General features: G+C 42.7%; 2 protein-coding genes across 11 annotated transcripts in view; one reads left to right on the forward strand and one right to left on the reverse strand.

The window, feature by feature from the left end:
* Window positions 1–16200, reverse strand: part of LOC118729578 (proline-rich protein 19-like) — a 35105-nt gene extending 18905 nt beyond the window's left edge. The window contains 1 exon segment of the mRNA XM_045587776.1: window positions 15878–16200. Within this exon segment, the coding sequence (XP_045443732.1) occupies window positions 15878–16200 (323 nt within the window).
* Window positions 16201–16781: 581 nt separating this feature from the next.
* ZMYM5 (zinc finger MYM-type containing 5) overlaps window positions 16782–24736 on the forward strand; it is a 43661-nt gene continuing 35706 nt past the window's right edge. For 2 of the 10 annotated variants that reach the window (XM_045588500.1, XM_045588502.1), the window contains exon 1: window positions 17314–17997. The gene's annotated coding sequence lies outside the window, so the exon portion shown is untranslated. Of the gene's footprint in view, window positions 16894–16994; window positions 17091–17313; window positions 17998–21601; window positions 21611–24736 lie in introns of those variants that run through there. The other 8 variants (XM_036457003.2, XM_045588497.1, XM_045588498.1 and 5 more) reach the window with 8 other exon arrangements.

The following is a 24736-nucleotide window of genomic DNA, read 5'->3' on the forward strand; positions in this document are numbered from 1 at the left end:
GGGTCTCTCATGAGGTTGCAGTTCACAGATCAGCTAGTGCTGTAATCTGTCTGAAGGCTTGCTCAGGGCTGCTGGATCAGCTCTGGGGCCCAGTCATGTGGCTCCTAGCATGTGGACTCAGTTCTTTCCTGGCTGTTTCTAAAGTTGCAGTGTGCTTTCTATATAATTTAATTAAGCAGAAGCAAGTACAGTAGCTAAATGCAGGCCCTGCTCAAGGAGAGAATTAGGCATCACAAATTAAGTGACAGAGTAGCAAGAATTTGTAGATATGTTAACACCATCACAGGAAGGAGGAAAATACATTAGCAAAGAAAAAAACTTAGTAATTAAGAAACACAAAATAACATTGAAAAAATGAATACTGCCATGGCTGGTGTGGGTCAGTTGCTTGGAGTGTCCTCCTAGTCAGGTTCAATTCCAGGTCAGGGAACACACCCAGGTTGTGGGTTCCATCTCCAGTTGGGGCCCATGCAGAAGAGAGTTGATAGATGTTTCTTTCTCTCTCCATCTATCATTTCCTCTTCCTTTCTCTCTCTCTCCTTCCCTCTCTTCCTAAAAATCAATAACCTCGGTGAGGTTAAGAAAAATAAATAAATAAGTAAATAAATAAATAAATAAATAAACAAACAATAAAAAACCCAGCAGCTAATGTGCTACTTATGAGATACTCCAAATATAATATAATAGAAGATAAAGAGATTTTAAAAAGAATACTTGACAAATACAGGGGTGGGCTAAACTAAGTTTACAGTTGTAAGTTCATGAAACCATTTATTCTTGTATTATTATTATTATTTATTAATTATTGCATTATTTATTCATATTAGAACTGCAAACATACTTTTACAGTGCCTATATAAAGCCAAAGAAAGTGATGAAACAGTATCATATAGACTAGGCATCATTGCAAAAGGCATAGTAGGCAAAAGAAGAATAATTTACTGATTAAAGAAACTAATCAGAAAAGTCTAACAGTTCTGATATTGTATGCATCTTATATGCAAAATTGAAAATTATCAGAAGAAATTTAAAAATATACAATTATGCCAAATTTTCATAAAAATCAAGCAGAAAAAAAAATATTTTAACTTATACATCTTTTTTCTTGCTTCCTTTTTTTTTTTTTTTTTTTCAGTATAGCAATGGTGGAGATTTATTGAAGAACAAGTACAGATTCCCACATGGGGAAGGGAAAGAGTCCCACAGAATGGACTCCCAAGTGGGGAAGGGGGGAAGGTCCCCTTTTTAAAAAATATATTTTATTGATTTTATTGATTACAGAGAGGAAGGGAGAGGGATAGAAAGTCAGAAACATCAATGAGAGAGAAACATCCATCAGCTGCTTCCTGCACACTCCCCACTGGGTATGTGCCTGCCATACAAGGTACATGTCCTTGACCAGAATCAACCCCGGGACCCTTGAGTTCACAGGCCGATGCTTTATCGACTGAGCCAAACCGGTCAGGGCATATATCTTTTTTCAATTACAGCCTTTAAAAGCTGCTCCATTTGTTAACACAAAATTGTGTCCCTTTGACAAGGAAGATGCAGTGAGCCAGTGCAAATATGTTTCTCAGTTGTTGCTGTTTAAAAAAAAAAAAAAAAGCTGTTCCAGAATCATAATAATGTGGAAAATTTCACTCACTCACGTAGAGGAGCATGAAAGGAAAACATGGAACCTTTGAAATTTCAGATGAAATAACATGTGATTTAATTTCCCATTTCCAGAAGAAAAGGACTGAAGGCTACCAATGATAATCACACTCACCTGCCAGACAACCAAGTGCCACCGTTTAGATCTACATGATACCGGGGCACACACACCTCCCACTGTGACCTTCAAAGTTGCCTCAAAAGGTTTTATCCTTTTGTTTTTTCCATGTGAAAATTAAGTACAGCTTTTCAAGTTTCCCCAAAATATGAGACATTACTTGGATTGAAATTGCAGTCAGTTTATAGGTGAACCAAATTGACCTCCTTGCAATTAATTTTTCCCACCAATAAGCACCACTGGTCCCCTGATGCAGAGCTTCTGTTCTGCCTTCAATGGTGCTATAAGACACTATCCTAAAGGTTGCATAACCTTTCCTTAGATTTATTACTTATACTTTTAAAAATATTATGTCTCAATTACAATTGATATTCAATATTACTTTATTTTAGTTTCAGGTGTAAAGAAAGTGATTAGACATTTATATGATTTACAAAATGATTACCTTTCTCCTATCAATAATTCAGGTACCCACCTGACACCATACAAAGTTATTACAATATTTTCACAATATTCTCTATGGTGAACTTTATATCCCTGACACTACCAATTTATATTTCTTAATCCCTTCAACTGTTACCCAATCCCCGAACTCCTCTCCCCTCTGGCAACTATCAGTTTGTTCTAGTATCTGTTTTGTTTGTTCATTTATTTTGTTTTTTAGATTTCACATATAAGTGAAATCATATAGCAATTGTCTCTCTGTCTGAGTTATTTCACTTAGAATAATATCCCCTAGGTTTACCCAAGCTATCACAAATGATAAGATTTCATTATTTTTATAGCCAACTAATATTTCATTGTATATATACACAATATTTCTGATTTTTAATCCTCATCCAAGGAGATATATATATATATTTTAAATTTATTTAAATTTATGGGGTTGTTTTTTTTTTCGTTGTGTGTGGGTGTCCCCCCCCCCATTTTTTAATTAAGGTATTATACATGTACATATCTTACCATTGCTCTCCCCCACCTCACTCCCATATATACCCTCATCCTCCAGTGTTTTGAGTCCATTGGTTATGCTTATATGTATGCATACAAGTCCTTCAGTTGAATTCTTATCTCCCCCACCTCTCCCTAACCTTCCCAATGTAATTTGACAGTCTGTTTGATGCTTTACTGCTTTACTGTCTCTGTACCTATCTTTTGTTCATCAGTTTATAATATTCTTTATTATCCATAAGTGAGTGAGATCATATGGTATTTTTATTTCATTGATTGCTTATTTCACTTAGCATGATGTTCTCCAGTTCCATCCAGGTTGCTGCAGATTATAAGAATCCCTTCTTGCCGAAACCGGTTTGGCTCAGTGGATAGAGCGTCAGTCAGACTGAAAAGTCCCAGGTTCTATTCCAGTCAGGGCATGTACATTGGCTGTGGGCACATCCTCAGTGGGGGGTGTGCAGGAGGCAGCTGGTCGATGTTTCTCTCTTATCAATGTTTCTAGCTCTCTATCCTTATCCCTTCCTCTCTGTAAAAAATCAATAATAATAAAAAAGAATACCTTTTTTATGGCAGCATAGTATTCCATTGTGTAGATGTACCATAGTGTTCTGATCCAGTCATTTGCTGATGGACACCTATGCTGTTTCCAAATCTTAGCTATGGTAAATTGTGCTGCTATGAACATAGGGGTGCATATATCCTTTCTGATTGGTGTTTCCAGTTTCTTAGGATATATTCCTAGGAGTGGGAGCTCTCTTTTTTAGTTTTATGGGGAAACTCCATACTGTTCACAGTGGCAGCACCAGTCTGCATTCCCACCAGAAGTGCACAAGGGTTTCTTTTTCTCCGCATCCTCGCCAACACTTGTCGTTTGTTGATTTCTTAATAATAGCCATACTGACAGGTGTGAGATGATACCAAATTGTCGTTTTAATTTGCATATCTCCGATAATTAGTGACTTTGAGCATGTTTTCATGTGTCTCCTGGCCTTCTATCTTCTTTTGAAAAGATTATATTTAGGTCTGTTGCCCATTTTATTATTGGATCATTTATCTTCCTTTTATTAAATTGTATAAGTTGTCGGTAGATGTTGGAGATTAAACCTTTATCAGAGATAACATTTGCAAATATGTTCTCTCATACAGTGGGCTTTTTGTTGTTTTGTTGGTTTCTTTTGCTGTGAAAAAGCTTTTTATTTTGATGTAGTCCCATTTGTTTATTTTCTCTTTAGCTTTCATTGCCCTAGGGCAGGGGTCTGCAACCTTTAAGACATAAAGAGCCACTTGGACCCGTTTCCGAAGGAAAAAAAAAACCTGGGAGCCGCAAAACTATCGCGACATTTAAACAAATATAACACTGCATATATTGTTTCTTACCTTAATGCTATATACTGGATTGTGCAGTTAGCTGTCAATCTGAAGAAAAAAAGGACTTTTTCACTTAACGATGTAAAATATATTTTTTGCAAATTAATAGCTAATTAAAATATTTAATTAACCTGGTTAATGGGATTTTTGCTCCTGAACCTCAGTGCACAGTGTCTGCACATCAGGGCTGTAAGACGTTACCTTCATTTGCACACAGGCTTGCAAGTTGTCATCTGTGAGGCATGACCAATGTTTGTTTTTAATATAGTTCATGTTGGAGAAGACCTGCTCACATACATATGAGCCGAAGATCGACAGGACTCCAAATGCATACTTTTCCATGTTTATATATGTGTTGGGGATGGCATTCCATGTTTCGAATACAAGTTTGTCCTGTTTGGGAAGGTTTTCAATATCACTCCATTTATGATTCTGAGCCAGAATGGCCTTCTGACGGGCAACATCCTCAAGAGTAGCAGTCAAGCATTTGAACTTGGACACCCTTATATCTTTGTCGGCTATATCGGCCAGTTCCATCTCAAGATCACGTTGACTTACACCTGCAAATGCAGTCATATTCAATAGGGATGGATCAATCGCCAGGGGAGTGAGAGGGAAGGATAATGTGGTTTTTTCCTCTCTGAACTCACAGAATCATTTCCCAAACGAACTTTGCATTGTGGTGATTGCAGTCTTCAATTGTTCCAAATTTATCGTATCATGACTTTGTTTGAACTCTCTCAAAGAGGGAAAGTGAGACAGTGTACCTCTCTGTAAATCTTTGACAAACACTGTCAACTTGCACACGAATGCCAAAACCTTCTCCAGCATGTCAGGGCTGTGCCTCCTTTCCCCTGAAGGGTTGTATTTAGTGTGTTTAGATGTGCTGTCACATCTACCATAAAATGTAATTTTTCCAGCCACTCTGGTTGTTCCAGCTCAGCAAAGGTGAGCTCTTTGCTGGCCAGGAACGTTTTTACTTCTTCTAAACATGCGACAAAGTGTTTTAGCACCTCGCCTCTGGACAGCCACCAGACCTTGTTGTGGAGCAGGAGGTCAGAATATATGCTTTCCACCTCATCCAATAGCAAACGGAACTGGTAGTGGTTTAAACCCTTTGATATTATCTTATTAACAATCTGAATGACCCCATCACTTTTGTGCATTCCAGGGGAAATGTTTGAGCACACAATGCCTCTTGGTGCAGGATGCAATGAAATGACAGCAACGTTCTACCCAGAGCGCCAGGAGCGCCAGAGGTGGCAGAGGTAAGTGATACGGCTCCCCGCCCGCCCCTGCTATTGGCCCTGCTAGTGTTGGCTCTGCTGTCGGAGCTGCGGCAAAGCTTCAAAAGAGTCGCTTGTGCTCTGGAGCCATAGGTTGCCGACACCTGCCCTAGGGGCAGTATCAGTGAAGAAGTTCTTTTGGCATATGTCTGAGATTTTGCTGCCTGTGGATTCCTCTAGTATTTTTATGGTTTCCCATCTTATGTTTAAGTCTTGTATCCATTTTGAGTTTATTTTGGTGATCATTTTTTTGCATGAATCATTAGTTTCATTTTTTTGCATGAATCTGTCCAATTTTCCCATCACCATTTATTGAAGAAACTGTCTTGGCTCTATTGTATGTTCATGCCTCCTTTGTCAAATATTAATTGAGCATAGTGGTTTGGGTCAATACCTGGATTCTATATTCTATTCCGTTGGTCTATATGTCTCTTCTTGCGCCAGTAACAGGCTGTTTTGAGAACAGTGGCTTTGTAATACAGCTTGGAATCTTGTATTGAGATCCCGCCTACTTTATTCTTCTTTCTCAGGATTGCTCTGGCTATTTGGGGTCTTTTTTAATTCCAGATGAATTTTTGGAGAGTTCTTTCTAGGTCTGTGAGATATGCCATTGGTATTTTAATGGGGAGTGCATTGAATCTATAGATTGCTTTAGGTAGTATGGATATTTTAATGATGTTGATTCTACCAATTCATGAACATGGTATGTTATTCCATCTGTTTACGTCTTCCTCTATTTCTCTTTTCAGTGTCCTATAGTTTTCCGCATATAGGTCTTTTACCTCCTTAGTTAAGTTTATTCCTAGGTATCTTAATTTTTTTGGTGCTATGGTAAAAGGGATTGCTTTTTTAGTCTCTCTTTCTGTGAGTTTACTATTGATGTATAGAAATGCCATAGATTTCATGGCATTAATTTTGTATCCTGCTACATTGCCGAATTCATTTATAAAGTCTTAGTTTTTTTTTTACAGAGTCGGGGGGTTTTTATGTACAATATCATGTCATCTGCAAATAAGGACAGCTTTACTTCTTTACCAATTAGGATACCTTTTATTTCTTCTTCTTGTCTGATCGCAATGACTAATAATTCCAGTACTATGTCAAACAGGAGTGGTGAGAGTGGGCATTCCTGTCTTGTTCCTGTTCTTAGGGGAAATGGTTTTAGTTTTTACCCATTGAGTATGATGTTAGCTGTGGGTTTATCATATATAGCTTTTATTAGGTTGAGGTATGATCCCTCTATTCCCACCTTGTTGAGAGTTTTTATCAAGAAAGGATGTTGGATTTTGTCAAATGCTTTTTCTGTATCAATTGATATGACTGTGATTTTTATCTCTCAATTTGTTTATGTGATGAATCACATTTATTGATATGCAGATATTGTACTATTCTTGCATTCCTGAGATAAATCCTACTTGGTCATGGTGTATGTTCTTTCTGATGTACTGCTGAGTCCTATTTGCTAGAATTTTGTTGAGGATTTTGATATCTATGTTCATGAGGGATATTGGCTTGTAATTCTCTTTCATTGTGTTGTCTTTATCTGATTTTGGTATTAGGGTGATGCTGGCTTCATAGAAGGAGCTTGGAATTATTCCTTCCTCCTAAATTTTTTTGAATAATCTGAGGAGGGTAGGTTTTAGTTCTCTCTTGAATGTTTGGTGAAACTTTCCTGTGAAGCCATCTGGCCCCGAGCTTTTGTTTGCCAAAAGTTTTTTGATAACTGCTTCAAGTTCTCTCATAGTTATTAGCCTATTGAGCTGTTTAAACTCTTTCCGATTGACTTTTGGAAGGTTATATTTTTCTAGGAATATGTCCCTTTCTTCCAGGTTGTCCATTTTGTTGGAATAAAGTTGTCCATAGTATTTTTTTAAATAAATTTTTATTGTTCATATTATTACAAATGTTCCTTTCCCCCCCCTTCTCACCCCACCCTCTGCCCTTTCCCCACCCCGCATTGTCCTCATCCATAGGTGCACAGTTTATGTTCAGTCTCTTCCCACATCCCCCTCTCCCCTTTTCCCCAAGAATAAACAGTTCACTCCCCTTCCATACCTCTGATTCTATTATATTCAACAGTTAATATTGTTCATCAGATTTTTTTTTTTTTTAGTTTCCTTGGTTTTTAGATTCACTTGTTGATAGTTACGTATTTGTTGTTCATAATTTTTATCTTTATTTACTTTTTCTTCTGAAAGAACCCCCTTCAGCAATTCATATAATTCTGGTTTGGTGGTGATGAACTCCTTTAGCTTTTTTTTATTAGTGAAGCTCTTTATCTGACCTTCGAATCTGAGTGATAGCTTTGCTGGATAGATTATCTTTGGCTGTAGGTTCTTGCTATTCATCACCTTGAATATTTCTTGCCATTCCCGTCTGGCCTGCATGGTTTCTGTTGAGAAATCAGCTGACAATCGTATAGGTGCTCCTTTATAGATTACTACCTTCTTTGCTCTTGCTTCTTTTAATATTCTCTCTTTGTCTTTTGCTCTTGGAATCTTAATTATGATTTGTCTTGGTGTGGTCCTCTTTGGATTCCTTTTATTTGGAGTTCTGTGCGCTTACTGGACTTGTAAGTGTAATTCTTTCACCAGGTGGGGAAAGTTTTCTGTCACTATTTCTTTCAGTATGTTTTCGATATCTTGCTCTCTCTCATCTTCTGGGGGCCCTCATAATTCTGATGTTGGTTCGCTTGAAGTTGTCCCAGAGGTTTCTTACATTATCTTCAACTTTCTGGATTCTCTGGCCTTCTTGCGTCTGTGGAGGAGTGTCTTCTGGCTCTTTATGTTCCAAATCTTTGACTTGATTCTTGCGATCTCCCATTCTGTTTTTAGGACTCCATAAAATATTTTTTATTTCAGACAATGTATTCTTTATTTCTTGTTGATCCCTTATTTCTAGTTGATCCTTTTTCATATCCTCATAGGTCTTCAAACTACGGCCCGCGGGCCACATGCAGCCCGCAGAGGAGTCTGATCCGGTCCGCCAGGTTTTTTGGGCAGTGAGCGCAGCTCAGGTGTTACAGTAGGAATTAGTAGTTGATATAGTCCGGCCCTCCAGCTCTCTGAGGGACCGTGATCTGGCCCCCACTTTAAAAAGTTTGAGGACCCGTCATAGGTCTTGTTTATTTTATCGGCCTTTTCTAGGAGATTCTTGAACAACCTTATAAGTGTGGTTTTGAACTCTATATCCAGTCGCTTTTTGTCCTCCATTTCTTTCATTTGTGATCTATTTGATTTAGGCATTTTCGCAGGCAGCTTTCCTGATGGGGCGGGGTTTCAGGGTGGAGCCTACAGCCTTGGCTTCCGTCAGCCCTGCCCTATGCGACTCCTGAGACTCAGGGTCCTTCAGTACTTGTTGCGAGCGCCTCTGAGAGAAAGGTGCCCTCGATTTTCGCCTGCTGCCAAACTGTCTATGCTCTCCCCCAATGAATCCGGTATTGGGGTTCAGTTCAGTTGGTAGTGGGATTGGAGGTGACGTTCAGAGCAGTCTGGAGCCCCTGTCTCCTTCCCGTCAGGGCAATCCCGCGGCACAGCCGGCCGGCCCTTCTCTGCGGGAAGTGTGCGCGCCTCCGGGACCTCCTTTCGCCGCTTCCCCGGAGTCCCGCCTTACAGCCCGGCTCCCTATGGATGAGCCTGGGTCCCCGGGGTCTGGCCTAGAATTGGGGTTCAGAGCAGTTGGAGCTGGGCCCAGCACAGTCGGAGCTTTTCTCTCCTTCCCGCTTGGGACCGCCAGCCAGGCTCTCGGCCTCCCTCCTCTCTGGCTCCGTCCTCTCCGGTGCGCCGCGTGTCTCCGTACCTTGGGCTTTTACAGCTCCTCCGCGCTTCCTTCTGGTTTTCTCCTTGCTTCTTGTTGTAGAATTTCCAGTCAGTCAACTTTCCTGTAGTTCTAGGTAATGTCCATTTTATATTTTAGTTGTATTTTGTTGAAATTGTTGTGAGCAGCCATCTTGGATTCTCTCTTCATAGTATTTTGTAACAATCTTTTGTATTTCTGTAGAGTCTGTTGTTATTTCATCTCTTTCATTTCTGATTTTGTTTATTTGGATCCTCTCTCTTTACTTCTTGGTGAACCTGGCTAGAGATTCATCAATCTTGTTTATCCTTTCAAAGAACCAGCTCTTGGTTTTGTTTACCTTTGTATTATTATTTCTTTGGTCTCTATGTCATTTATATCTGCTATGATTTTTATTATTTCCTTCCTGCTGCTTACACTGGGCCTTTCTTGTTGCTCTTTTTCTAATTCTTTGAGTTGTAGGGTTAGGTAATTTATAACCCTTGTTTCTTGTATTTTGCAGTAGACTTGTAGACCTATGAACTTCCCTTTCAAGACTGCTTTCACTGTGTCACATAGATTTTGGATTATTGTGTTTTCATTGTAATTTGTGGCCATGATGTTTTTTATTTCTTCCTTGATCTCTCTTGTAACCCAGTCGTTGTTTAATTGCATGCTGTTTAGTCTCCATGTGTTTGATTTCTTTGGATTGTTTTTATTGTAGTTGATTTCCAATTTTATGTGATCTGAGAAGATATTTGGTATGATTTCTTTCTTCTTGAATTTGAAAAGATTTTGCCTATATCCCAGCATGTGGTCTATCTTGAAAATGCCCCATGTGCACGTGAGAAGAATGTATATTCTGTGGAATTGGGGTGAAATGTTCTGAAGATGTCAATTAATTCCATCTGGTCTAGTGAGTCATTTAGGATTGGATGTTTCCTTGCTGATTTTTTGTTTAGAGGATTTGTCCAATGGTGATAGTGGGGTATTAGAGTCTCCTATTATGAGTGTATTACTGTCAATCTCTCCCTTGATATCCTCCAGGAGTATTTTTATGTATTTGAGTGCTCCTGTATTGGGTGCATATATGTTTACCAGAGTTATTTCTTCTTTTTGGATTGCTCCCTTTAGTATTATGAAGTTGCCTTCCTTATGTCTTGTTATGTCTTTCACTTTGAGATCTAATTTGTTATATATATAAGTATTGCTACCCCAACTTCTTTTTTTTTCTTCCCATTTCCATTCGCCCTCAGTCTTTGTGCATTTTTTTTTTTCTGAGGTGGGTTTCTTGTAGACAGCAGATATATGGGTCATGTTTTCTTATTCAATCCATTATCCTATGTCTTTTGATTTGGGCATTTAATCTATTTACATTTAAAGTTATTATTAATATGTACTTATTTGTTGCCATTCTTATTCTTTGCCCCTCTGTTCCTTCTTCACTTTTTATATTCTTTTTTAAATTCTTTCTATATTCTTCTTTAACATTTCTTGTATTGCTGGGTTAGTGGTGATAAATTCCCTTAGTTCTTTTTTGTCCTGATTTCACCTTCAATTTTGATTGATAGCCTTTCTGGATACAGTATTCTTCAGACCCTTCCTTTGCGTGACTTTGTATATTTCATTCCATTTCCTTCTGGCCTGATTCATTTCTGTTGAGAAATCAGTTGCTAGTCTGTTGAGGGTTCCTTTGTTTGTAACTTTCTGACTTTTTCTGGCTGCTTTTAAGATTTTTACTTTGTCATTGGTGTTTGCCAATTTAATTAAAATGTGCCTTGGCATCAGTCTTTTGGGGTTCATTTTGCTTGGCACTCTGTGAGCTTCTTGGATTTGTGTGGGTTTTTTCTTCCTTGTATCAGAAAAGTTTTCTGTCATTATTTCTTCAATCAGGTTTTCTATTCCTTGCTCTGTTTCCTCTCCTTCTGAAACCCCTATTATGCAGATATTGTTTTGCTTCATGTTGTCCCACAGTTTCCTTAGGATCTCATCCTGCTTTTTAATTTTTTTATAGGAGCTGCTCTAATTGGGTATTTTTCCCCACCTTGTCTTCCAGCTCACTGATGTGGTCCTCTGCTTCTTCTAGTCTACTCTTATGTTTTCTATTGAGTTCTTTACAGCAGTGATATCACTTTTCATTTCTTCTTGGTTCTTCATTTCCTCTTGGTTCTTATTCATATTGTCAAATTTGTCTTCCTTTCTTTTCAGCTACTTTATGACCATTTCTCTGAATTCTTTCTCTGACATGTTGTTAGCCTCTATTTCATTTACTTCATTTTCTGGTAATGCCTGCTTTTCTTTTATATTCAGGCTGTTTGTTTGTCTCTCCATGATCTCTCTTCTCTGAGTTTTCAAACTCCCAGTTGAACTCCTAAGGGGATCGTTGCATATTAGCCATATATATATATATATATATATATATATATATATATATATATATATATATATATATATATATATATACACTAGAGGCCCGGTGCATGAATTTTATATATGGGGGTGTCCCTCTTCCCAGCCTGCACCCTCTCCAATCTGGGACCCCTCGAGGGATGTCTGACTGCCCATTTAGGCCTGATCCCCAGTAGGATCGGGCCTAAATGGGCAGTCAGACATCCCTCTCACAGTCTAAGAATGCTGGCTCCAAACTTCTTGCCTGCCAGCCTGACTGCCCCTAACCACTTCTGCCTGCCAGACTGATCACCCCCTAACCACTCCCCTGGCAGCCTGATTGATGCCTAACTCTCTCCTGCCAGCTGATTGCCCCTAACTGCTCTCCCCTGCATGCCTTGTTCCCCACAATAGCTCTCCCCTGCAGGCCTGATTCTCCCCAACTGCCCTTCCCTTTAGGCCCAGTCACCCCCAACTTCCTTCCTCTGCCAGCCTGGTCACCCCTAACTGCCCCCCCCCCCTACAGGCTTGATTGCCCCCAACTTCCCTCCCTTGCAGACCTGGTCCCTCCCAAATGCCCTTCCCTGCTTGCCATCTTATGGCAGCCATCTTGTGTCCATATGGGGGGAGCCATGTTGTGTTGGAGTGATGGTTAATTTGCATATTACTCTTTTATTAGATAGGACTTGAGGCCCAGTGCACGAATTTGTGCATGGGTGGGGTCCCTTCGCCTGGCTGGCAATTGGGGCCAATCAGGGCCATCTCACCCAGTCCTGATTTGGACCAATTGGGCCAGTGGCAGGGAGGGACTGTGGATTTGCTCCAAAGTATGTCTGACCCTACCTCAACCAGTCCCAATCAGTGAGACCCTAGCAGCAAGCTAACCTACCAGTTGGAGCATCTGCCCTTTGGTGGTCAGTGCATGTCACAATGGCCAGTTGATCAACTGCTCGGTTGGTCATTTAGCATGTTAGGCTTTTATATATATAGATCATAACTCATGATGTGGAATGCTTGACACACACTTTTCCTTCAGCCCTTGTTCTTGGAGATCTCATGTCCATCCAAGGCTCTGCTCATCCTCTTCAGCTGCCAGATGAAGCAAATTACATCATGAGTGTGGAAACCCTTTGCAGTCTCCATGGTGTGTCTTTACTTAGCTGCAGTTCCAATTATCCCAACATAAGGAGAGACATCCTCATTATCAGATAGCACCATCATAATAAGACCCCTGCTCAGCCTACTGCAGCGGTTTTAAATAAGCCATAGATCATCCTAGATCACATGTGTCAAACACAAGGCCCGCGGGCCAAATCCGTCCCGCCAGGCCTTGCAATGTGGCCCGCACCGCGCTGTCATCACTGCACTCCGCTGCGTTTCCATCACAATGACAGTTTATGACTGTTCAGTAAACCATTCAGCCCGCGATTTAGGCTGGATTTTAGATTTTGGCCCCTTTTGGCCCCTTCTCTGATTGAGTTCGACACCCCTACCCTAGATGGTTTGGATCAGTGGATAGAGACACAGCCTGCTGACTAAAGGGTACTGGGTTTGATTCCAGTCAAGGGCAAATTCCTGGGTTGTTTGCTCAATCCCCAGTAGGGGGCACCCAGGAGGTGGCAGATTGATTCCCATCATTGGTGTTTCTATCTCTCTCTCCCTCTACCTTCCTCTCTGAAATCAATAAAAATACATTAACAAAAATATAGGCCATGAATCAAATGTCGTTGTTCCTCATCCACCCAGTCCCCTCATACCCTCTTTTATCTCTCTCTCCTCCCCCGCCTCCACACACACACACACACACACACACACACTCCACTGGGTCTGTAAAATGAGGTCAGGATTTCTACTTCAACCAAGGGTGATGCTTCCACATGGCCCTCCTTCCCCACCCATCTCTGTCCCCATTTAACTTGGTGGGCCCTTTTCTGTCCCATCCTCCTGCAACATCCTTTCTGCAGCCTCCCCCTTTCTCCTCTGGAGGTGGAGCTCCCCAAAGGCTATGGAGGGCAGAGCTGTGTGGGAAGGGGCTGTGTGAGGCCATGGGGAGCTGTGCAAGGGTGACAGGGGGAGCAGTAGGGGAGGGCAAGCAGACAGGGCCTCTGCAGAGAGATAGGATAGCAGGTCTTGGGGAGGAGGAAGGGACTTGGAGCCTGTCTTGTAGGAGAGGCACCAGGCTCCTCAGTTGCCCCCACCTAGCAGCTTTTCTAGGCCCCTGTGCAACTGTCGCCCACCTCCCCTTACTACCTCCAGCTTCCTTTTAAGTTTGGACTAGGTTTCTCAGAATCAGCCCTGCCGCTTCCTCTCTATTGAGTCCTTGGGAACCTGAGGCGGCCTCATGGCCTTGAGCAAGTGTACCTGGCCTGTCACCCCCATAATGGCATTACCCACTCTCCTGGAGTAGTGAAACTTAATAAAAAGCAGCTCTGAAGATTACAAATTGTGCAGAGAATGTCACAGACTGGGGAGGGCTGTGAAGTCCACAGCTCTCAGATTGCATGTAGCAGCTTCCCACACCTCTGTGTGCCTCCTGGTCCCTGCCCCTGCCTGCCTCCACCCAGGGCTCATGCCAAACCTTGGGAGCTTTCTGAGGGCTTGCACCTCACACCTCACTTTCCAGTCTAGCCCACCAGTGCCCACAGCAAGCTAACCTACTGGTCCAGAATCTTCCCCATTGGTGTTCACTCCCCTGCCAACCTGATTGATGCCTAACTGCTCCCCTACCAGCCTGATTGCCCCTAACTACCCTCCCCTGCAGGCATAATTGCCCCTAACTTCCCTCCCTTGCAGGCCTGGTCCCTCCCAACTACTCTCCCCTCTGGCCATCTTGTGTCCACATGGGGGAAGCCATCTTTGACCAAGTGAGGGAAGCCATCTTGTATGTTGGCATGGTCAATTTGCATATTACCTTTTTATTAGATAGAAAGAGGCCTGGTGCCCACTTGGGGGCCAGCTGGTTTTCCATGAAGGGTGTCCCAGATCAGGGCCGGGGTTCCCTTGGGGCACCGGGCAGCCCGGGCAAGGGGCCTGTGGTGGTTTGCAGGCCGGCTATGTCACCTGGCAACCCAAACAGAGGCCCTGGTATCTGGGATTTATTTATCTTCAATAATTGAAACTTTGTAGCCTTGAGCAGAGGCCAGGGCAGGCCAGGATGGGCAGGAAGCTTGGCTTCCTTCATCACCAGGGGCAACCCAAGCCTCCTGCTTGCACCAGCTCTGTAGCTACTGCCATATTTGTTGGGTTGATTTGCATACTTGTTCCTGATTGGCTGGGAGGCGAGGCATGTGGGCATAGCAGAAGTATGGCCAATTTACATGTTTCTCTTTTATTAGATAGGACAAATGAAGACTTTTCTTTTAAAATATATATTTTTTATTGATTTTTTTTTTTTTTTTTACAGAAAGGGAGTAAGAGTTAGCAACATCTGATGAGAGAGAAACATTATCTGCTGCCTCCTACAAACCCACCAGGGATGATCTGCCCGCAACCAAGGCACATGCCCTTAACAGGAATCGAACCTGGGACCCTTCAGTCTGCAGGCTGATGCTCTATCCACTGAGCCAAACTGGTTAGACAAGATCTTCTTTTAAGTATTACAGATGTCCCCATTGACGCCCTCCATCTCCAACTAACACTCTCCAGGTCTTCACTCTATTGTCTGTGTCCATGGCTTATGCATATATGCATATCAATTCTTTGGTTAATCTCTCCTCATCCACCCGCCCACCCCTGCCTTACCCCTGAGATTTCTCAGTTTGTGCTATGCTTCTATCTCTGGATCTATTTTGTTCATCTGTTGTCCTAAAATTTCAACATTCTCTGGTAATCGCCATTATCAGGAAAAAGAAATGTTATCAATTTTTCATCTTTGAAGAGTATCAAATTCCAGAGAATGATGAGCAAGGAAGTACTTCAGAAAAAATATGACATGTGGCTACTTACTCTAAGAATTTAAAGTTTCTGACAGCCCTTACTTTAAATTATATACAGTTTTTCTATACCAACTTACTTACCTCTGGCTTTGCATTTATAGGTGCTTAACACAAGGATGACTAGAATTTATAGCAGTTATGAAAATGTTGGAATAAATGTTTTGTTTCATTTATTACCAACCAATAATTGAGGGCTGGTAATAAAATATTGGTGTCATTAGCAACGTCCATGAAATATAGCACACTGTATACAAGAAACCTAGGGCTCTCATCAGACTATGCACATGCTTTTGTCTTACATGATTTGCATCTGTTAACGCAATAAACTTGTCTTTATCCTGAGTACTCAGAAGTAATCAAACGGGGCTCAATCTGTTTTTTATTCAAATGGTGTTCGTTACCTGAGTTTCAAGACATGGTCAAATGGTGTTTGACCAACTTCCATTAAATCCCACTCCACCACTAGGGGGAGACGCAGGCGGGCGGCGGCGCCCAGACTCGCAGCGGGCCAGGCTCCAGTGGCGCCCCCGGGCCTCCATCTGGGCCTTCGGGGTGGGAACGGGGTCTGGGTCTCTTTGGGCCCCACGCAGACGCCGGGAGTAGGCTGTCCCTTGCCGAATGGCGGACCGCAGCGGGGTCTGCAGGGGACACGTCGCCCAGCCCCACAGACCCGGTTCCGAGTGGTCCCGACAAGATGGAGGACGCCATCTCCTCCCGCAGCCATGACGGGCGGCGGCGGCGCTCCTCACGGGATGAGGCGCGGGTGGACGTGCGTCCGCCCCAGGCCGCTCGGGGACGCCTCCGCCCGCCGCCCGGCCCGTTGGCCCGGGGCTACCCCTGCCCGTTGGCCCGCACGGGGCCTCCAGCCTCCGGGACTTGGGCAGGAGGGCGTAAGGGACATCGAGGCCGCGTCCCTTCCCGGGCAAAATGCTGGGGACCGCCGCGGCGGGCTGGGCGAAGGCCGAGCGAGGGCAAAAGCGATCCGGCCTCGGTGTCTCGGACTCTCCGGACACAGCAACTTCCCGCCCAGAGTGCAGGGGTCCACCTCTTGGCCGTGAGGCGGCAAAATAAGGTCCGGTGACAAGCCCTACCGACCGGTGTGGGCGGGGGAGAAAGGGAGGAAATGGCCCGGCCGGCAGGCGGGGGAGCGAAGGCCGAGGGTGGGACCGTTGCGTGATGGACAGCCTCACGGGCCATCCCCTTATAGGGATTCCTGAAGAACGGCACACGTAGCCAATGGGCGCGGCCCCGTCCGGACGGCCCCTGCAGCCATTGGGAGCGTGGGAGGCGGGGCCTGCTGGCTGGGCCGCGCTGCCGCCGCCGCCGCCGCCGCCGCCTCCCCCTCCCAGCGCAAACCCCGCACTGTGCGGTGGGTCGGCGAGGGGAGCTTGGATCCGTGGAGCCGCAGCCAGAACCGGTGAGGCTCGGCTCCGCGGGCTTTGCATTCCTGGCCCGCCGAAGCCTCCAGAGGCTGAGCCGGGCGTGGGCGGCCTCCAGAGCCTCTCAGCTGCCGGTGACTAACCCCTGCGGCGCGGCTGCCATCGCCACTGCGCGACTCGCCGGTTCCCCTGTGGCCTGAGGCTGCGGGCTGGCGGGCGAGGCCGGGTGGGCCGGGTGAGGACGCTGGGCGGGGACGCCGCGGGCATTTTCCTTTCCTTGGGGGAGCGGAAGGGGAGGGGCGCCCCGTCCTCCCTCTCTCCCTCGGCTGCTCCAAAGCCTGGGGTCCCCAGTTTTGTGGGCGAGGTTCCGCGTCCGCTCCGGGGCCTGCGCCCCCCTTCTGGTCTTAATGGGGCGCATTCTCGTGGCGGACGGGTCGCAAGTCTCGGACCCAGGGCCAGCGTTCGGGCCCAGCGGGGAGAGTTTAGCTGTGTGGCGACGACGTCTGCAGCTTCTACCTCGGCGCCCAGAGGGATGCGGTGGGTCCATTGGGGAGGTAATGCCTTTATGCCGTTTCCCTTGCTGGCGTCAAAGCAACATTCGCCCCGTTCCTATCCTCGGTGCTGGCCGGTGCCTCCGCCCCCATTCTGGACTTTGAGGGAACACAGCCCTGTCTGGTGGTGCGATACCAGGTTTTAAATTATGGTTTCCCTGCTTCATTGGGGGATGGGGAGGGCAAAAGAGCCCTGAACGCCTTTATTCTGTGTCCCTCTGCAGGGTAGGAATTGTACAGCGTCCAGGTTGGCTGTAACTAAACCTTTTTTCATCTTTTCTCATTCTAGGACCAGGAATTACAATACTTTCTGGCCAATCTGGTGACGCTTTGGCAGAAATTAAGAAGGAAAATACCTCCCTTAAGAGTAATTTAACCCTGCTTTCCTGTTTCACACATTGAGTGCAATAGTACAATGTTGTTCTGTGTGATTTATCTTTCTGTTATCTTGAAGGCAAAAAGCTAATTGCTTGGATGGAACCTGTCACCAGAGCCCTGCCAGGCAAACACCTGGGACAGTGCTGGGAATGGGTGCTGTTAATACCACTGATATTTTCTGAAGTTCCAAAATAGGTCTTAAAGGTAGTTCTTTTTTACAAGCTTTGCATTTAATATTTTTTCTTTCCAATGAATACAATTTTTTTTGTTTACTGTTGGATTATCAAAAATCTGACTCTCCTGTTTTGTTTTAAAGTTCATATGAAGAAGTGTTTTTTGTTTGTTTGTTTTTGTATGTGTCTGTATTATCTTTGTGGACAATTTACTTTTATGTACCCTTCTGGTCCCCAATCAGCATCTCATCAGGAGGTAGTCTAGTTGTCATAATACATAGTTCCGAGATCAGCCACTGAATTGATAGTGACCCGTGACCACCAGATCCTTCCATTATGAAGTGAATATTTTTTTCCTTGTTATCAGAAAGTAATTTACTTGATGTTCACTTTTTAAAAATATACTTTTATTGATTTCAGAGAGGAAAGGAGAGGGGGAGTGGGAAGGGAACGGAATGGCACAGGTGTACTCCCAGGAGGTAAAATACCTTTTTGCAACTTTTAAAAAGCACATTTATTAAACTATGACACCAAAATGTACATTTTAAAAATGATTAAAATGGCAAGTTTTATATATACACCAGAGACCTGGTGCACAGAATTGTGCACTGGTGGGGAGCATGGCTTAGGATCAGCCCACTGTGGGAACGCTGTTCATCCTGGTCAGCTGAGCACATTGACCACCGGGGGCAGCTCCTGTGTTGAGTGTCTGCACCATGGTGGTCTGTGCACATCATAGTGATTGGTCACCTGATTGTTTTGGTGGTTCTGCTGTTCTTTTTTCTTTTTAAAAATATATTTTATTGATTTTGTACAGAGAGGAAGGGAGAGAGATAGTTAGAAACATCGATGAGAGAGAAACATAGACCAGCTGCCTCCTGCACGCCCCCTACCGGGGATGTGCCCGCAACCAAGGTACATGCCCCTGACCTAAATCGAACCTGGGACCTTTCAGTCTGCAGACCGACACTCCACCACTGAGCCAAACCGGTTTCGGCTGGTTCTGCTGTTCTATCGCTCGGTTTTTATTATATAGGACTTATATATAATTGTTATGTACCTATTTTTAGAAATAATGCTGTTGCCTACTTAATAGATTAGAGTGAAAGCATAACTTATTTGCGCTGGGAAAGGAAAACGTGTATCACTCTTTATTGTGATATTTGCTTTATTGCAGTGGTGTGGAACTGAACCCGCAGTATCTCGAAGGCATGCATATAAAAACATATGAGCCCTAATCGGTTTGGCTCAGTGGATAGAGCATCAGCCTGTAGACTCAAGAGTCCCAGGCTCGATACGGTCAAGAGCATGTACCTTGGTTGCAGGCACATCCCCAGTATGAGGTGTGCAGGAGGCAGCTAATCATTGTTTCTCTCTCATTTTTGTTTTTAATTCTCTTTTTTAAATAAATCTTTATGGTTCAGATTATTACAATTGTTCCTCTTCCCCCCTCCCCTCGTAGCCCCCCTCCATCCAATTCCCACCCCATCCCACTGTCCTCATCCATAGGCGTATAATTTTTGTCCAATCTCTCCCCACACCCCTCAAATCCTTTTCCCCTGAGAATTATCAGTCTATTCCCTTTCTATGCCCAATTTTATTATATTCACCCGTTTATTCTGTTTCTCAGATTTTTAATTCACTTGATTTTTAGATTCACTTTTTTTTTAAATATATTTTATTGCGTTTTTACAGAGAGGAAGAAAGAAGGATAGAAAGCTAGAAACATCGATGAGAAAGAAACATTGAACAGCTGCCTGTTGCACACCCCCTACCGGGGATGTGCCCACAACCAATGTACATGCCCTTGACCAGAATTGAACCTGGGACCCTTCAGTCAGCAGGCCGATGCTCTATCCACTAAGCCAAAACGGTTTTGGCTAGATTAACTTTTTGATAGATATATATTTGTTGTTCATAATATTTATCTTTGCCTTTTTCTTCTTCCTCTTCTTAAAGAATACCTTTCTGCATTTCATATGATACTGGTTTGGTGATAATGAACACTTTTAGCTTTTTCTTATCTATGAAACTCTTTATCTGACCTTCAATTCTGAATGATAGCTTTGCTGGGTAGAGTAATCTTGGTTGTAGGTTCTTGCTATTCATCACTTTGAATATTTCTTGACTCTCCCATCTGGCCTGCATAGTTTCTGTTGAGAAATCAGCTGACAATTGTATGGGTGCTCCCTTGTAGGCAACTCAGTTTTTCTCTTGCTGCTTTTTTTTTTTTTTTTTTTTTTTTTTTTTAATATACCTTTTCAATTTTTTACAGAGAGGAAGAGAGAGAGAAAGCCAGAAACATTGACGAGAAACATCGATCAATTGCCTCTGCATGTCCCCCATTGGGGATGTGCCCGCAACCAGGGTACATGCCCCTGACCAGAATTGAACCCAGGACCCTTCAGTCCACAGTCCAAGGCCTATCCAATGAGTCCAATTGGATAGAGCTTCCTCAGTTGCCAGCCCTCTCCATGTGCACGCCTCCATACCTCTGCACTTTACTTCTGCAGCTCCTTTGAGTCTCAGTGTGCTTTTCTCTTCTCTTCTAGTTGTAGAATTTTCATTTAGCCAGCCTTTCTGTGGTTCTGGATGATGTCTTTTAGTTGTATTATAGTTTTAAGTTGTTGTGCAAGGTAGCAAGTTCAGATGTTTACCTATGCCGCTATCTCTTGCTGCTTTTAATATTCTCTCTCTGTCTTTTGCTCTAGGCATTTTAATTATGATGTGATTGGTGTGGTCCTCTTTGGGTTCCTTTTGTTTGGGTTCTCTGCACTTCCTTGACTTGTATTTCTTTCACAGGTGGGCGAAGTTCTTGGTCATTTCTTCAAATAAGTTTTCAGTATCTTGCTCTCTCTCTTCTCTGGCACCCCCATAATTCTGATGTTGGTTCGCTTAAAGTTGTCCCAGAGGCTTCTTACACTATCTTCAAATTTTTGGATTCTATTTTCTTTTTGCATTTCCGGTTGAATGTTGTTTTTTTTGCTTCTTTGTATTTCAAATCTTTGACTTGATCCTTGCGCTCCTCTAGTCTGCTGTTGGATCTCTGTATATTATTTTTTATTTCAGTCTGTATGCTTAATTTCTAGTTGGTCCTTTTTTCATATCTTTGAGGGTCTCACTAAATTTATTGGCATTTTCGGCGAAACTGGTTTGGCTCAATGGATAGAGTGTCGGTCTGCGGACTGAAAGGTCCCAGATTCGATTTTGGTCAAGGGCATGTACATTGGTTGTGGGCACATCCTCAGTAGGGGGTGTGCAGGAGGCAGGTGTTCGATGTTTCTCTCTCATTGATGTTTCTAGCTCTCTATCCCTCTCCCTTCCTCTCTGTAAAAAAAAAAATCAATTAAAAAAAATATATATATTTGTTTTAATTTATCGGCATTTTCGAGACGATTCTTGAGTAACCTTATAACCGTGGTTTTGAACTATATTCAGTCGTTTGCTTTCCTTAATTTCTTTTCGTTTGTGAACTGTTTCTTTGTCTCCGCATTTTGGCTGCTTCCCTGAGTTGATAGAGTAGCTTTGTGTGCTAGGTATCCTATAGGGACCAGTGGCTCAGCCTCCCCAGTTACCTGAGGTGGACACTCTTGGTGTTCCCCTTTGTGGGCTGTGTGCACAGTCTTGTTGTAGTTAAGCCTTGATTGTTGTTGGTATCACTGGGAGGGATTGACCTCCAGGCCAATTGGCTGTGAGTATCAGCTGTATCTACAATGGGAGAACTTCTGTGTTGGAGATACCCTTATGCGGCAAGACTTGCTTCAGTGGGTCTTTGGTGTTCCCTGAGTCTATCTCCTGAGTATGTCCCTTATGGATCTAAGGAGTTGTAATCTGGATGATCCTACTCTGACCCCTGGGTACACTGGCTCTTGGATCTCCAAAGAGATGCTAATTTAGCCTCTGCCTGAGGACAGCCAGCACGAGCTATGGAGAGATCTGCAGATTCCTCTTCTTTGTTTGGGTTTTGGAGATGTCCAGATGAGGTCCAGCTGTGAAGTAGTACAAGGTGCTGTCAGGCCTTGGGCCTTCTTTTCGATGTTCTGGGTCTCTCTGACTTAGCTGTAGTTTGTTAGGTAAGTTTAGATTTCAAAGGATCAGGCTACTCACATGCAAAAGCCTCTGTGCACAGCTTGGATGGGGCAGAGTCCCAGGGCAGAGCAAAGAGCAATGGCTTCCTGTCAGCACTGAGGTCCCCGGATCTCAGTGTCCCTTGGTAATCGCTGCAAGCATCTCTGAGAGAAAGCCGCCCTTGAGTTTCGCCCGCTGTCAGACAGTCCAGTTTCTCCCCGTATGTGTCTGGGTTTCCAGAGTCTCACCCAAAACTGGAGTTCAGAGGAGTAAGGAACTTGTTTCTCCCTCCCACTTGTAAAAGCCAGCCATGTCCTCAGTTGGCAGCTCTCTCTGCGCACACGCCTCCATACCTCTGTACTTTACTTCCGCAGCTCCTCTGAGTCTCGGTGTGCTTTTCTCTTCCCTTCTAGTTGTAGAATTTCCACTTAGCTAGCCTTCTATAGTTGTGGATGATATATTTTAGTTGTAGTTTTGAAGTTGTTGTGCGAGGTAGCAAGTTCAGATATTTACCTATGCTGCCATCTTGGTTTCTCTGATGTTTCTAATTCTATCCCTCTCCCTTCCTCTCTGTAAAAAAAAAATCAATAAAATATATTTTAAAGTAAATAAGTAAATAATAAAAACTATGAGGTGAGATGTTACTAAAAGTAACTAAGTACAGTTGAGCAAAGTACTGTTATATATCATGCTTGTGTTAGCTTTTATCTTTAGCCCTAAGTAGACATCCTGTTTACTTTATTCATTATAAGAGATTTGCATTTGAGTCCTGCTTTAGGTTCTTACTTTTTGTATAGTGGTAGTATAATTTTGTATCATCCTTCTCTGTAGATTTTCCTTTGCTTTTATATTAATTTTCATTGTATCATACAAAACTAAATTCAATTAAATATTAAATAATTTGTAAATGAATGAGATACCACAAATTAAGAAAATGTTTAAGATTAATTAGACAATTGCTGAAATCCTAAGATATAGGCCAAGGATTTATCTAAATATTGTCTCATGCACAATGATTTAACATTGTTTGCAGTCTTTCATATGGTCCAGGCATGTTCAATTATTTCAATAAAAACCTCGGAGTCATATATTATCCCCATTTAGTTTACAGTTTAAAAAACTAAAACTCAGTGGTACACAGCTAATTATTAAACCCATAATGTTTCCTCCGTTTTTGAATAATATAGAAATAGTAGAAACTTTTATGAAGCCTTATGTTTATGGAATTAAGAAACTGTTAGATGGTTAAATTAAACACAATGGCTTTTTTATTTAATATACATTTCATTGATTTTTTTACAGAGAGGAAAGGAAACGGATAGAGAGTTAGAAACATCAATGAGAGAGAAACATCAATCAGCTGCCTCCTGCACACTCCCCACCGGGGATGTGCCCACAACCAAGATACATGCCCTTGACTGGAACCGAACCCAGGATTTTTCAGTTCGCTGCCCGACGCTCTATCCATTGAGCCAAATCAGTTTTGGCCACAATGGCTTTTAGTAGTAGTTAACTTTTTTATAATCTCGGATTTTGAAAATAGGTGAATATTCCTCTAACCGGTTTGGCTCAGTGGATAGAGCATCAGCCTGTGGACTCAAGGTTCCATGTTCGATTCCAGTCAAGGTCATGTATGTTGGTTGCAGGCACATCCTCAGTAGGGGGTGTGTAGGAGGCAGTTGGTCGATGTTTCTCTCTCATCGATGTTTCTAATTCTCTCACTCTTCCTTCCTCTCTGTAAAAAATCAATAAAATATATTTTTTAAAAAGAAAGAAAGAAAATAGGTGAATAATTAATCTTTTTTCTTTTTTTTGAAATTTTTTTTATTGATTTCACAGAGCAATGGAAAAGGGAGAGAGAGAGATAGAAACATCAATGATGAAAGAGAATTATTGATCGGCTGCCTTCTGCACCTCCCCTACTGGGAATAGAGCTGGCAACCCGGGCATATGCCCTTGACCAGAATCAAACCTAGTTCTCTTCAGTCCACAGGTTGATGCTCTATCCAGTAAGCCAAACCAGCTAGGGCTTAGACCTTTTTTTCAGAGGTAGGTGATTGCAGTGAGCTGAACATAAAGAAAGAATGCCCTTTATATTTTCTTTGAGAAGATTGAGGTAGGTTCTAGGACATAGCAGCCACAAGAGTCTAGCTTTTTACAGAAATTGTTCTATTTTGTTTTATATTTATTCAAATGAAGAAAGTACTGAGAGATTTTGTATATAGCGGTTTTTATATTTCATAACTCAGTTGAGGCTAAATATTGCCTCTTGCCTTTGAAAATCAACCATATACTAAGTTTACTGAAAGAGTGTTGACCATGATCCCAATTTTTGTGTTTATTTTGTAACCCTTATATACTGGTCTTTTAGATTCATTATTTCTGCATCTTTGATATAGACTTATTTGAATGTTGACTTTTTGAAAATGAACTAGTTAATTGTAATAAAAGAAGTGATTTAAAAAGTTATTTTATATATTAATTGCATATAACGTAATGGTTGTAAGATAGATCCTGGAGTCAGATTTCTTGGATTTGAATCCTGACTATGTCCTTCCCAGCATTAGAGACTTGGACAGGCCATACAGATACCTTATCTTCTGAGCCTTAAGTTTCCTACTGGGCAAAGTGGGGGAAAAGAATAGTTCCTACCTCGTGTAAACATTAAATAAATATTTTATTGACATAGCACCTATTACATGATTATAACT

The sequence above is a fragment of the Pipistrellus kuhlii genome, unplaced genomic scaffold (genome assembly GCF_014108245.1).
Source record: "Pipistrellus kuhlii isolate mPipKuh1 unplaced genomic scaffold, mPipKuh1.p scaffold_m20_p_3, whole genome shotgun sequence".
NCBI classification, from domain to species: domain Eukaryota; kingdom Metazoa; phylum Chordata; class Mammalia; order Chiroptera; family Vespertilionidae; genus Pipistrellus; species Pipistrellus kuhlii.